Below are 15,801 nucleotides of genomic sequence, written 5' to 3'. Positions count from 1 at the left end.
TGGGGTTTTTTTTTAGAATTGTTATTTTAAAACAGTTCTTCATTTTCTTACTGATGGAAAGCCCAAATACTGTTTTGTTTAGGTACTTTCTCTTTGAAAATTAGCTGCATATACACATATACAATTAGCATGTGAACTCTGCACTTTTTATTTCTGTAGGCTGGCGATCAGGGCAAGTACAAGTGTAAGTGTACTTTTTACTCCTACTACTACTATTTCTTCTTAACATATCTATAACACTACACAACATACGCAGCGCTATACAAACATACAAAAAGACAGTCCATGCTCATTAGAGCTTACAAGTAAGCTTACAAACTAACTCCTCTGTTGTAAACACACCCCAGGAATGTCTCTTTGTAATCCAGATAAAAGTACTTACACTGTGGAAGCTCACATGCATTTTTAGCTAGATTGTTGAAGAGTGTTTTGAACCAGGTCAAGTTACCATTGAAAATTGCTCTCCAAATAATATTAGCTGATTTTTTAAATCCCATATTCCATTATATCTTGCACCAGTACTCAAATGGTTTAGATCCGCCAAACTGTTCTTTATTTCTGCCCTTGTAGTAATGGCCATAGATCTCAAGCTGTGCATCTCATGTGCCTTCTTCAAATGTAGGTTGCAAGTATTTTTAGACTAACTTATCTAAAAGTATTAGATCAAAACTTAAGTCCTGAATGGGAGTGAACTGAGCACTATATAATTGTTCTTGTATCACTTATTTTGTATAAAAGTATCTTTACACTGCTAAAGGTCACAGTTACTTTGTGAAATTACGATACTTATAAGCCTAGTGTATGATTTTTGTGTCAAATGCATACAGTTTGGAAATTAGAATAATTTTTTTCTTACAGTAATTCCTTAGGAGAAATGGATTGTTCAGGATAAGCAGAAAGAACAAAGCACAAATATAGGACTTGATTCCCCTAGATATGAACTCAGACAGAATTTATTTTGCTGCATTCAATGAATGTAGATGGTTTCAAAGCTCAGACTAATCTTAATGAAAATCCTATCTAGAGAAAGTACATAGGAGGTGCATAGACTAGTCTTCACATTAAGCTTTACATGTGAACTTGAGTTACTGTGAGGCCAGTATTCAATAAGAAGGCCAGTCCCAGATTTACAGCAGGATAAATGCCTCGCTGATTATAACCAATTAAAGTTATCTGGCTAACTTTAGCCAGATGACTTTTAAAAGTAACTGGTTATATTTGAAAATAGCTAGTTAAGTATTAAGTTATCTGACCTTGTATGGCTGGATAACATGCCATTTAACAAGATATCTTCAAAAGATGTCCATTTAAGTGGCAGTGTTTTGGGTAAAAAAAGTTAGGGAGTAGGCCTTTAGCCTGATTTCCACCCCTACCATTAGTGCCCACAACACCCCCTTGTGATGTTAAGAAATGGCCTTACCAGGCCAAGCACCCCCCAAAACCCCCAAACCCTTTCAAATGCACTTTTAAAGATGCAGTGAAGTCCACTGATTGGCCAACCCCTCCCCCTGCTCTCTCCCCAGTTCAGGGCCGGTGCTAGCATTTTTGCTGCCCTGTAGGGGTGTGCATTCGGATTGACCGCATTAGTAAAACGCTACTCATATTTTTTTTTAACTTAAAAAATTGATTCGACATAAACGATCGGATTTCCCACATATCCAACATAGATATGTTGGATATGTGGGGAAATCACGATTGTTGAGCCAAAATAAAAATATAAACCCCCTCACCCTCCTTAATCCCCCCCCCCCCCCGACTTACCACAACTCCCTGGTGATGGAGCGAGGAGTGAGGACGCCATTTCTGCAATCCTTGGCGAGAAGCATGTGACGTCGGCGGCACGTCGAGTGACGCCGGCGTCACGTGATTCCCGGCGAGTTCGCGCCGGACGGCTCGTTCGGCCCAAAAAGAACTTTTGGCCAGCTTGGGGGGGCCTCCTGACTCCCCCAAGCTGGCCAAAAGTTCTTTTTGGGCCGAACGAGCCGTCTGGCGCGAACTCGCCGGGAATCACGTGACGCCGGCGTCACTCGACGTGCCGCCGACGTCACATGCTTCTCGCCAAGGATTGCAGAAATGGCGTCCTCACTCCTCGCTCCATCACCAGGGAGTTGTGGTAAGTCTGGGGGGGGGATTAAGGAGGGTGAGGGGGTTTAAATTTTTTTTTTGCACATATGTACATATACCCAACTCATTGGATTTTTTTTATGTCCATATTGGCCGCAAGTGGGACCCCCTTTCGGACATAAGAAATATGAACTTAAAATTTTGCTCTGCACATCCCTGCTGCCCTGTGCAAACAATTACTGTGCTGCCCCCTTCTCATTTTTATTTTTTAAACACAGAATACCCCACCTCAATCATGCAGAACACAGACTCACCATCACCAAATTCAGAATAAAAAGACTATAAACTATAAACAGAAACTGAACTGGAAACTGCAACAAACCAGACTCTATATGCAGTGCAGCAATGGAGAAACAGAAGCATCACCAGTCCTCATAAATCATTCATCAAACAATAAAATCAAGGAATGTATATAAATCATATTAGTAAAACCATATTTATAATATTTCCAATTATCTAAGGAGTAGAATAACATCCAATTATTAAAAGCGCATAAAAAATTTAAAACATTTCCCAAACAATAAATCGAAGTGCTGAAAAGTGGAATATTAAAAATAAATAAATAAATATTTTTTTTCAAAATGGTAGACACAGTCATCCAATAAGTAAAACTAATAAGGATGGAAAATTCACTGCTCTCCAAACCTGAAAACGTTTTATTTCTGGTCATCCCAAGTAAGGCATGGATTAGTGAGGCAGCACTAATTTTCTTCACACAAACACACCCAGGCAGACTCCCATTCACACACACAACCCCAGTCAGTTTCCCATTCACATACACACACACTAGACAGGTTCCCATATACACACACACACACACATAGACACACCAGACAGGTTCCCATTCATTCACACATACCCTAGACAGGGTCCCATTCCCACACACACACCCCAAACAGGTTCGTACCCCACCACACACAGACAACCCAGTCAGGTTCCCATGTACACAGAAATAAACACACACAAGCACACACACACACACACACACACACCAGACAGGTTTCTATTCTCACACACTCAACCCTCCAGTCAGGCTCCCATTCACATACCTCCCCCTCCCCCCCCCCCCCCAGTCAGGGTCTCATTCACACACGCCACACCCCCACACCCCAGTAAGACTCTCATTCATACACAACACACCCCAGTAAGGCCCTCATTTATATTTATTTAAGGGTTTATATACCGGAGGTTCCTGTATAATATACATATCACCCCGGTTTACAATGAACAGTAACTATCGCTTCAAGTTAGCGGTTTACAATGAACATGGTTAATCCAGATAACAGGAAAATATATATAATAATGTTAACAATTAAGAAGTAATAATAAATAGATAAAATAACAATTAATAAATAAATAGAAAAATAAATAGATAACTAACAGTAAACATCCATGAAAAATAACAGTAAATAAGATAACAAGTTATGTGAAATATGCTGGGGTAAATGGATGATAAGTGACTGACTTTCTACCTGCTCTTAGCTCTGCGGGAATGCTTGTTTAAATAACCAAGTCTTAAGTTTCTTTTTAAATGTGGAGTGGCATGGTTCAAGGCGAAGGTCTGTAGGAAGTGAGTTCCAGAGTGACGGGCCCGCTGTGGATAGGGCGCGTTTTCTCAGCGCGGATTTAGCTGGTTGGGTGATTAGTCTGTTCTGATAAGCGCTTCTGGTCGGTTTCATGGATGTGTGTAGTTGAATTTGGAATGTTAGCTTGAGAGGCGCGATGTTGTACAAGGCTTTATGTATCATCATTAAGGATTTGAATTGGATCCTGAATTTAATAGGGAGCCAGTGGAGATGAAGAAGGATTGGGGTAATATGATCTCTTTTTTTGGCATTTGAGAGGATTCTTGCTGAGGCATTAAGGACCATCTGAAGTGATTTTGTGGTGCATGCTGGTAGGCCCAGAAGGAGGGAGTTGCAGTAGTCCAGTTTTGGGAGTATGATGGCCTGTAGTACCATGCGGAAGTCTCTGTATAGCAGGAGTGGTTTTAGTTTCTTTAAGGTTTGAAGTTTAAAGAAACATTCTTTTGTAGTGTTATTGACGAATTTGTTGAGGCTGAATCCGCTGTCTATGATGACTCCTAGGTCTTTTACTTGTTGTGAAAAGGTATCCAGGCTTTGGCTAGTATTAAGAGTTGTGGGTGGGACATAGTTTTCCAGTGCTATAATGAGGATTTCAGTTTTTTTTGTGTTTAAGACTAGGTTGAGGCTGGTGAGAAGGTTGTTGATGGCTGAGAGACATTTATTCCAGTGTGACATGGCTTTGTGTAGTGAGTCTTCTATAGGGATGAGGATTTGTATATCATCCGCATATAGAAAATGAATTAGCTTGAGGTTGGTGAGTAATTGACAGAGTGGGAGAAGATATATATTGAAGAGAGTCGGGGAGAGGGATGATCCTTGCGGTACTCCCCTTTTGGATTCGATGGCGTGGGACTCATTGTTGTTTATCTTGACCTTGTATGATCTGTTTTCCAAAAATGATTTGAACCAGTTGAATGCTGCTCCTGTAATGCCAATGTCCGTTAGTCGTTGTAGGAGGCACTGGTGGTTTACAGTATCAAACGCTGATGAGAGATCAAGGAGAGCAAGGCCTTTTTCTAGGTTAAGGATAATAGTGTCTGATAGAGTGGCTAATAACGATTCGGTATTCCTCGTCTTGCAAAAACCAAATTGGTTTGGGGTGAGGATGTTGTTTTCTTCAAGAAATTCTGTGAGTTGTTTGTTAACAACTTTCTCCATAGTTTTGGCTATCATAGGGAGGTTTGCTATGGGTCTGAAGTTAGCTGGGTCTGAGGTGGGAAGGTTGGGTTTTTTCAGAAGCGGTTTGAGCATGGCTAACTTGAGTTGGTTAGGTACATGGCCTTGGGTGAGAGAACAGTTAATGATGTCTGTGACAGGTTTGGCTATAGTGTTGGTGATCAGACTCAGGGTGTTTGATGGAATATGGTCTGCAGGGTGAGAGGATAGTTTTATCTTCTTGAGGATATTCTCTATTTCTCTAGAGGATATTCTCTATTTCTCTAGAGGATATTCTCTATTTCTCTAGTGTGGATGTAGGCTCAAACTTGTCGAGCATTGTTGGAGTTGTGTTAAGTTGTAAAGTGGTTGAGTGTGATGTTTGTTGCATGTGTGAAGGTGAAGATTGCTGGACGGTAGAGTGCGAGGTTTGTTGATCTGTTGCGTGCAAAGATTGTTGGATGGTTGATTTTGATGATTGTTGAACGTGGTTTGGAAGTGTAGCTACTCCTTTGAGAGGGGCTAGGAGTGCTGTGATTTTGTTATCGAAGAAGTCAGCTAGTTCATTCGCTTTGTTGAGAGCTTGATCATCTGGAATGGAAGGCGCAGGGGGTTTATACACACTACACAGAACTTACTTCACCAGTGAAGATGAAGTAAGTTTTAAAACAAAAACATTCTAATAGTTGAGGGAAGTTAGGAGTCGGGGAGGAGAGGGAAAAAGGAAGGAAGAGTAGGTAGGAGGATAGGGAAGTTCCCTCCCAGTTCACTCCTTAATTGCAGTGGACTGGAAGGGAACTGGGAATGGCCCACTTGTGTCGCTGCATGTTTTGTTTTGTTTTTAAATCACCCCCTTGCATGCGCGAGTCTCAACTTGCCCGCACATGCATGCACCAATATAAAATCGGGTGTACATGTGAGTGCGGGTATGATATTTTAGATCATGCATGTGGCAATGCGCGCATGTTATGAAATTGGCACATCTTTTAAATTCTACCCCTTAACTACTCTGAATAATTTTGTATCATCTGCAATTTTGATTACTTCACTTGTATTCTTTTCCTTATCATTTATAAATATATTGAAAAACACCGGTCCAAGTACAGATCCCTGAGACAGTCTACTGTTTATCTTTTTCCATTGTGAAAAGAGACCATTTTTTCCTACTCTCTGTTTCCTGTCTTTTAACCAGTTTGTAATCCACGAAAGGATACTGCCTCCTATCCCATGATTTTTTAGTTTTCTGAGAAGCCTCTCATGAGGGACTTTATCAAACGCCAGAAGCCTGTGAGTGCGGAAGAGAGAGCTTATGTGTGTGAGACAGAACCTGTGTTTTATGTGTGAGAGAGGGGGGGGGCGTATGAATAAGAGTCTGTGTGTGAGAAAGGGGCTGTGGAATTTCTTACTAAGGCCCCACCGAACATGCTGTCGATTTTGGCAGGGCCGTGCTACTTCAGAAGAGGAGGAGGTGTGCATTCTGCGCACCGGCTAGGTGCCGGCACATGCTTCCCCAGAACAGGGCCTAATGGCCACTGTTCCGGCCGACCTTGCCCCTGGCCTGCACCTTCCAAAGAGCCTGGCACTTCTCCGCATACCGGAAGATATGTCCATGGCCGGCCCGTTTCGAAAATACATTTGGCGAGCACATAGCCCGGCCCTGTGTGTATCTCTTGGTATTTGCACACGCCGCGGGTTCTGAAAATTTACCCGTAAATCACAAGTGGATTATAATAAATGCAAGAGGACCTTGCGAGACTGGAAAACTGAGCATCCAACTGGCAGATGAAATTTAATGTGGACAAGTGCAAAGTGATGCTTATAAGGAAAAATAACCCATGCTGTAGTTACATGATGTTAGATTCCGTATTAGGAGCTACCACCCAGGAAAAGATCTAGGTGTCATAGTGGATAATACTTTAAAATCGTTGGCTCAGTGTGCTGCAGCAGTCAAGAAAACAAACATAATGTTAGGAATTATTAGAAAGGGAATGGTGAATAAAATGGAAAATATCTTAATGCCTCTGTATTGCTCCATGGTGAGATCACAACTTGAGTACTGTGTACAATTTTGGTCACCGCATCTCAAAAAAGATATAGTTGTACTAGAGAAGGTACAGAGAAGGGCAACCAAAATGATAAAGGGGGTGGAACAGCTCCCCTATGAGGAAAGGCTAAAGAGGTTAGGACTGTTCAGCTTGGAAAAGAGACGGCTGAGGGGGGATATGATCGAGGTCTTTAAAATCATGAGAGGTCTAGAATAGGTAAATGTGAATCGGTTATTTACTCTTTCGGATAATAGAAGGACTAGGGGCACCTCATGTAGTTAGCAAGTAGCACATTTAAAACGAATTGGAGAAAATTATTTTTCTCTCAATGCACAATTAAGCTATGGAATTTGTTGCCAGAGGATGTGGATAGGGCAGATAGTGTAGATGGGTTTAAAAAAGGATTGGATAAGTTCTTGGAGGAGAAGTCCATTACCTGCTATTAATTACATTGACTTAGGGAATAGCCACTGCTGTTACTGGCATTAGTAGCATGGGATCTATGTAATGTTTTGGGTACTTGCCAGGAACTTGTAACCTGGTTTGGCCACTGTTGGAAACAGGATGCTGGGCTTGATAGACTCTTGGTCTGACCCAGTATGGCAACTTCTTATGTTTTTATGTACCATATGAGTTCCAAGTGTATCTTGCTTTTTTGCAGGGTGTTCTGGCACCACAGTTGTACATGTAAATATAATATAGATATTGTAAGTGATGTTTTTACCTCAGAAGACTGTGCTTTGAATGTCCTTTTTCATGTAAAATATGTTATTATAAATGCATAAGTTTTAATTGTGTATGAGCAGGGTGTGACGGGGTGGGGGTACTAGACTATGAGGTTTTCCTAGGGTGCCTAATACCCTTGCACCAGCTATGGGAATTGCTATACAAACATTTAACAGAGTCTCCCAACTCATGGTGTCATGTGTTGCAATGTGTTGTGTAATGGGTATGGGCGCAGTTTTTCACTTGGCCATAGGCATCACATTGCCTGGCTATAGCTCTGGGTGGGGGGAGGGAGACAGCTGTTTGGCCAACCCTATCATATTTTTAAAATGTTCATTCAGAGGGGGTTTGGTGTGTGTGTGTGGGGGGGGGGGGGGGGGGGGGGGGGGGTGTAGCCCAGCAGGTCTGCTCTTTACTATTTTTCCCCCCAAACAGTGTCACTTAACTGGCTATCTATCAAAGATATCTTATTAATTGGCAAGTTATCCGGCCGCATAAGGCAGGATAACTTTAGACCTGCTCTTAGACAGGTCTAATGTTATCTGACTAATTTAGTTGGATACAACTGAAAACTGGCTAAGTTATCCAGATAAAACTTAGGCCTGACCCAGAATACTCCTGGAATACATTTTTTTAATCTGGCTAGATTTTAGCTAAGTGGTTTTGAATATTGATTCGCTATAGTAACTCAAGTTCCTCTTCACATAGAGTGATTTAGTATTCTGTGTAGACATGGGACGCTCATGGAGATGGCCTGTAAATCTGGTCCTTTTGTTTAGGGTAATTCATGCCTTACAAACCACCAGAAATCACATCTATAATATCCTGAACTTACAGAACACCTACAATTTTAGTTCTAGTAGTTGCCTTTCTCCTAGGAAAAAGTGAATTATTTGTATGTTGTGATAGCTTTTATTAGACCAAGTATTATCCAAAGATGATGATGATCCTTAATATTGTTAATCATCTATGTGTCTTCTTCAGGTGTGCTGGGCCTAAATGACCTTGAAAACTCCTGTAGAGCAACATCTTCAAATATTTCTTATGTTGGTCCAATAAAAGTATCACAACATGCATGGAACTCTATTGATGCAAAATGTTAGGATTATAAGGGGGACAAACTGTGTTTTACAAAAACTGGAAATAAAGGTCATCACATTTTTACAGACTGGTGAGAACAGAATTCCGTTTTCAAAATCATGCTGAGCTGCTAAGGTAACTAGCTAATTTTAGCCAGTTATCTTTAGGGTATTCTCAGCTGAATCTAGCTGGCAAGGTTTCCCTAAACCTAGCCAATCAAAATTTGATTGGCTAGTTTTAGTGCTACTGGGATTCCTGGCTAAACTTAGCCAGTTACTATTGAAATTCAGGCACTAGCTGGCCAGGGACCAGATTTATTAAGGCTTTTCTCCCATTTTTTTGTCTAGGGGAAAAACCCTTACTGGCTAATTTTAAAAGGAACACACATGAATGGAGATATTCTGTGATTTTATATCGTGTGTGCAAGCATGCACATATCATTTAATATCCCCCTGCAGTGTGTATGTGTGCTTGTAATCTTATGAGGCAGCTCGAGTAAATGTCCCGCGCATATTTCCATTAGGGCTTTAGTGGATTTTACGCACTTATGCAGGCAGATTTTAAAACATGCTTGTGCGAGGGAAAAAAACAGTTTTTCTAATTAGTTCACCAGTTTGTCCAGTTGATAGTGAGATCTTCAAGACCCCTCTGGTTCTTCATCCTGTAAAGCCCCCCACTTGACCCCGAACCTTCATATTGTGCTGAAAGCCCTAAAACTCAAGACCTCCATACTTGCTCCACATCAGGACCTGCAGCAAAGTTACGCGGAAAACACTCGGACACGCACCATGGTCAGCTTTTCCAAAATTCAGAGTTACATGCGTAAGTCTTAGCCCCACCCCATGATGCCCATGCCCATCCCCTTTTCCACCTCCTTCTTCTTGATGCGCGCATGGGTTTGTACGTGCATACTTCACGGCTTTTTAAAATTCACGTTGCTCGCGCATGGCCCATATATGCCCATATGTAGCCGTTTTTGCATGAGCAACACTTTAAAAATCTACCTCTTAGCGAATCAGGTATTTCAGTCCTTTGTAAAAAAAAAAAAAAAAAAATTCCAACAGCCATACAATTTTTTAAATTGAAACAAATGCCCTGGGTAACTGGACCCCCTTCCATTCCTTCCTCCTGACGCTTCAATATAAAAAATGAAACCCCCCCTCCCTCTTCAGTGGAGGGATCCCATTCTTCCCGCCCTCTCTACAACCCTTCAATTTAAAAGCATGGCTTAACTGCAGCCACCCTTCCCTCCTTGCCTCCCCACTCTCTTTATTTGAAAAAGCGCTACTGGAACTTAGTATTGAATTGAAATGGGAGAAGGTAAGACCATATCCTCCTCCCGCTCAGCCTGGGTTAGATCTTGGGGGTTTAGGGGATTTAGGTGCAGAGAGTTATGGGGGATGGGCCACTGGGAGTAAAAGTAAGGAGGAGGGGAGGGGCTTTGGGACTACAATGCTTAAAAAGAAGGGTAAGGGAGGAGGGGGCTTCCAGACCACGGGATATTATGTTTTTTATATGCAGGTTGGGAGAGAAAGAGAGGGGATCTGAACCAGAGACTTTTTTTTTTTAAGTACAGGAGGGAGGGTGATAGGCAAGATTTAGACCTGCTTTTGCAATGCCTAGATTTAGCTGGCCAAGTTAAGTGGCTAGTGCTGAAAATTAGCGCTAGCCACCTAACTTTCACTCCTGACCTAACCTTGCCCCAAGGCCCACCCAAAAATTGACAGGCTAATTTTAGCTACCTAGTGAAATTTAGGTAGCTAAATTTAGTCAGTTTGCCCGGTTTTCAAAGGCTTTGACTTTGTTGGCTGGATCCTCTGGAATATTGACCTCCATGTGACATAAGGGAGATGCATCTGAAAAATTAGATTAAAAAATTCTCAAAGAATATATGACAACCTTGTGATTTTTTTTTTTTTTTTTATAAAATATAGGTGCTGACTCACTAAAGCTGGGTAAATAGCTGTCCTCAAGTTACCCAGACTGAGTTGTCTATGTAACTTTAGGCTGGCATGGATTCAGGTTGAATATCCAGACAAACTAGGGATGTGAATCGTTTTAGGACGATTAAAATTATCGTCCGATAATTTTAATATCGTCTTAAACCGTTATGGAACACAATACAATACAGATTCTAACGATTTATCGTTATAAATCGTTAGAATCGTGAGCCGGCACACTAAAACCCCCTAAAACCCACCCCCGACCCTTTAAATTAAATCTCCCACCCTCCCGAACCCCCCCCCCAATAACTTAAATAACCTGCGGGTCCAGCGGCGGTCCGGAACGGCAGCGGTCCGGAACGGGCTCCTGCTCCTGAATCTTGTCGTCTTCAGCCGGCGCCATTTTCCAAAATGGCGCCGAAAAATGGCGGCGGCCATAGACGAAAAGATTGGACGGCAGGAGGTCCTTCCGGACCCCCGCTGGACTTTTGGCAAGTCTCGTGGGGGTCAGGAGGCCCCCCACAAGCTGGCCAAAAGTTCCTGGAGGTCCAGCGGGGGTCAGGGAGCGATTTCCCGCCGCGAATCGTTTTCGTACGGAAAATGGCGCCGGCAGGAGATCGACTGCAGGAGGTCGTTCAGCGAGGGTTCCGGCGTGGTTTGTATAACCAAAACAGCCAATGTTTCCAAGAAGTCATTGAGGTAACTTGCATGAAGCAGTAGTTATGACCCTAACAATGGTAGTATGGCTGCACTGTGCTTCCAAAAGGCATTAAGAGTAAACTATATGGAATGAGTTCAGTGAGCATGATGGCAGCATGATATTTTGGACAATAGCTCTGTTAGTTTTGATGGCTATGTAGATTATTTAAAAAAAACTTAATAATGGAAAAGGACCTGGTGTTGGATTTAAAGTTGCTCTTATAAGAATCATAGAAGAAGATGACAAGATCTGAAATGGCCTACCAGTGGGGGTAGTGGAGGTTAGTACTTTAACAGATTCTAGGCACACATGGACCTGATATAAAGGGTAGTGATAGGAAAGGGTTGCAAGTTCTGATAAAAAAAAACTTGGGGAAGGGGGCAGCTGTGTTGGATTGAGCATGGGAATTTATATACTATTCTATCAAAGTGGAAGAACTGCAACTGGGCTGACTAGATAGGCTGAGTCCTAATTTTAGGCACCTAAAAAGTGGGTGGCTATGATAGCTATAGGGGCAGCTATAGGAGTGAAGTTAGGGTAGGGAAAAAAACATTAGGCGCCAAAACCTTAAGAACATAAGAATATGCCATACTGGGTCAGACCAAGGGTCCATCAAGCCCAGCATCCTGTTTCCAACAGTGGCCAATCCAGGCCATAAGAACCTTAAATCCCTAATTTCAGCTAAAAGCTTTCCTAAATTTATCTTAAATCTAGGTTTCTAAGAGAAGCATTAAGTGTTTTTTTTTAATTGAACCCTAATTTAAACTATGGACCATGATTTAGGAGAAATTCTGGGCCATTAATTTAAGTCGGTTCCCTGTCACCAACTCTCTTTGTGATTCTGGTCTTTGTTTCCCTATACCTTCAGGATCCAGTTGAAAAAAAGAAGCTGTTCAGAGAACAACGTCAATACATGCAGTGACCACCCTGTGCTAAGATTGTCTATATTCATGTGTTCTTGCCATGATAAGCAAGATAAGATCACATACCTCAATCTGCATGAAATTGTGGGCATGGCAATAACAAAAATTACTCAGATGAAGCAATTACAGTAAAAATGAAAAACATGAAAGATTACTCTCTACATTGAGGCCCTATTGTGTGTCTTTTTTTTTCAGATAGGAATATCGTATTATCCATAACTCATCATCTTCTTGTCATCTTCTTTCTTTGGGTGGTGTTTATTTTCTTCTTGCTATTGTATTTCAAAAGGACTAAAACCAGTGTGGTCAGGAATAACTGAGCAATTGTTCTTTTTCTGTCATCATCTATTGTGTTATTAGGTTGCTTTGTTATATATCTACAGGCTGAAATGCATGGACCATCCTTTGTAGAAGTTGTTAAAAAATATCGTCAAATGATGAATCGCATTCAACGTCGTTTTGGTGTTAAAAAACCCACCACAGCACTTGTATATTCAGAACTAGAGGAATGGCTAGACAAGAAAACAAGTAAGTAAGGAACATTTTCATGCAATTGAATTATATGTTTCAATAGTTGTATTAGTTTTAGGCCATTTCTTTAGTTTTCAGCCAATATACTTTCATCTTTTTAACATTCTGACATGCTATTTATTTTATTTATTTATTTAAAAATATTTATATACCACAAACAATAAGACATTTGCATGTCCGTCTAGGTGGTTTACAAATATACATACATAAGTTAAAAAGTCAAGGCACAACAAATTTACCTACGAAGGTTAAAATAGACAAATACAACTAATTTAAACATAATAAAGGTCTAGCGGTATATTGTGTTAGTGTATTTAAGTTATATTGTATGCATCACTGAATAGATATGTCTTTAGCATTTTCTTAAATTCCTTACGGTTTGATGTAAGTCGGAAGTTTTCGGGGAGAGAATTCCATAAGATTGGACCGGCAACGGAAAAGGTTCTTTTGTGGATTAGGGCCAAGCTGACTGTTTTGACTGTTGGTACTTCTAGCAAACATTTGTCCATGGATCGTAGCTGTCTTGGGGGCTTGTAACATGGAGCAGAGCCAAACCGAGTCAACGTTATATAGCAGATTGTGGATGGTAGACAAGATTTTATATCTAATATGGTGGGTTATAGGGAGCCAGTGTAATTGTTGTAAAATGGGTGTTATATGATCTTTATGAGATAAGTTATATATTGTTCTTGCTGTAGCATTTTGAACGAGTTACAATGGATATATTGATGATAATGGCAGTCCTAAATATAATGTTACAGTAATCTAAGTTTGTTAGAATTAAAGCTTGAACAATTGTCCAGAAGTCAGATAAAGTTAAAAGAGGTTTGAGTTTTCTGAGCATATGTAGTTTGAAAAAGCATTTTTTAACTGTCTCAGATATTTGTTTTGAGAGAGATAACTTTGAGTCGATAAAAATTCCGAGATTCTTTGCATAGGGTTTTATTGGTATTTGCTGTTTGTCAAAGAGGAAGAATTGTGGAGGTTTGTGAATGGAATCAGGGACTGTTGAAAGATAAACTAGTTCGGTTTTGGCTGCATTTAATTTTAACCTGTTGTGGGACAGCCAAGTTTTTATAGCTGTTAAGTATATTTGCATCAAGGAGAATGTATGAGAACAAGTATTAGAAAAAGGTATAATGAACTGAATGTCGTCTGCTAGTTCATTACAGAAATGTACTTTTTCAAATCTCATGGTCTGTCTGTGTCGTATTAATCTACGTCTGCCTCTATTGAACTAGGCTCAATGATAAGGATATATTTTGAACCAAATGACCCTTTTTGATGTTTTTTATCAGAAAAAAACACTATATAATTTGCCCTTTAAGTAAAAGTCATGATGTACTTGGGTACATTCCCTCAAGGTGAGCTACCAGACCTATAATGTATGAGGAAAAACTTATAGACCCAATGGAAGATTGGTCATGAGCTCTATATATATTCAGTATTGTGTATGTAAAAATCACCTGATGCAGGGGGTTTGGGTTTAGGTCTCTTGTACAATCATATAAAAATATAAATCTAACATCCAAATTAACAAAATGGAATATTTTATCTTAGAACAAATAAATCTGGCAAATAAGGGCTAATGACAGAACTCTTGTTTGTATCAGCAGAGTATGCACACATTACTACTACTACTGCTTAACTTTTCTATAGCACTACATGACATACGCAGCATTGTACAAACATACAAAAAGACAGTTCTTGCTCAATAGTACTTGCAATCTAATAGTCATGAAATGATATAGTCAGTTCTAAGGATACTTACAAGGTCATTAAGAGGTCTACACTTAGAAGGACTTCTTTCTAGCTTATGATCAGCCAGGGGACTTGATTTCCTTAAGCAGTCCAGATATTCTAGGGTCGCAGAGTGAAGCTTGGGAGGATAGAATATGGGGGAAGGAAAATCCATTTGACTTCTGTTTAATTAATCTCACAAAGTTGCATTAAAACAGTTTTAAAATCAACTGAGTTTGAGGGTTGAATGTTCATTGAGTTCTTGACTTGTTTGAAGGGTATCTTTACGATTTCAATTTTTCCTCCTTCCATACTTGCAAACCTTCATAGCATAGGCAAATCTAGATAAATTTGGTTCAATGAGTCCCATGACAAGGATATAGCATTACTGGACAATAGGAACCTATACATTATCCCCACTCATGAGATATGCATGTACTACTGAAACACTGAAACAAATGAAACAAATAAACCAACAAATACTGTATTTGAATGTAACTTTACAGATGGAAGAACTTCTCAAAAATATTTTTTTCGAGGTTTCAGTCAATACTATACCATCGCAAGAAAAAGACCAAAAGTACCTCTTTTTTAGCTTCACATTCAATGAACGTTAATCATTTAATTCACTCTCAATCAATGACCTCATATCGGCAATTCTTGGTCGGAGCCTTAGTGTATTAAGTATACCGACTGGTAAGTAGTATATATCGCACTACCACTCAATATATAATCATCGGTCATTCAATTGCTTTTTGCCTTTTTTTGTGTCATGTCACCTTAAATTGTGTCAGTTCACCTTAATAAAATATTTGTTTTTAAAGACTTTTCTTTGTCATGTCGCTACTTAGCTTATTGTTATGACGTGTATGAAGAAACCGTTCGACTCTGTGCCATGAGGATAGTAAGTTTCTTTTAGCAAATTACTTCCCTTTAGATATTTTAGGCAGTGTTGATGGAACTTCGGTATGGAAACCTGACATAGCACTATATTTTGAAAAACTTCATCAGGGGCTTGAACTGCACATTTTTCCTTTAGGCATAAATAACTGTGGAAGAGTCAAAGAGTCAAACACATGATTGGTTGTCCGTGTACCGCAGCTCTTACTTCCAGCCCTGGCCTGGCCACTTATGCTGCAATCCCCCTCCATGTCCTGCATATTGGGATATCAACTTCAAATGTAGCAAGGACTGGCCGGGTCCTTTTGTGGCAGATGCCGCTGCTCCTGTAGTTCCCTGTGCCTCTCA

At 40.3% G+C, this 15,801-nt stretch overlaps 1 protein-coding gene across 1 annotated transcript in view; it reads left to right on the top strand.

The window, feature by feature from the left end:
- LOC115092544 overlaps positions 1-12,818 on the top strand; it is a 447,216-nt gene extending 434,398 nt beyond the window's left edge. The window contains exon 10 of the mRNA XM_029603496.1: positions 12,666-12,818. Within this exon, the coding sequence (XP_029459356.1) occupies positions 12,666-12,818 (153 nt within the window). The remainder of the gene's footprint in view (positions 1-12,665) is intronic.
- Positions 12,819-15,801: the final 2,983 nt, after the last annotated feature.

Source organism: Rhinatrema bivittatum, chromosome 1 (assembly GCF_901001135.1).
Source record: "Rhinatrema bivittatum chromosome 1, aRhiBiv1.1, whole genome shotgun sequence".
Lineage (NCBI taxonomy): Eukaryota > Metazoa > Chordata > Amphibia > Gymnophiona > Rhinatrematidae > Rhinatrema > Rhinatrema bivittatum.
The sequence above is the reverse complement of the archived record's forward strand: the minus strand, read 5'-3'. Positions and strand labels throughout refer to the sequence as shown.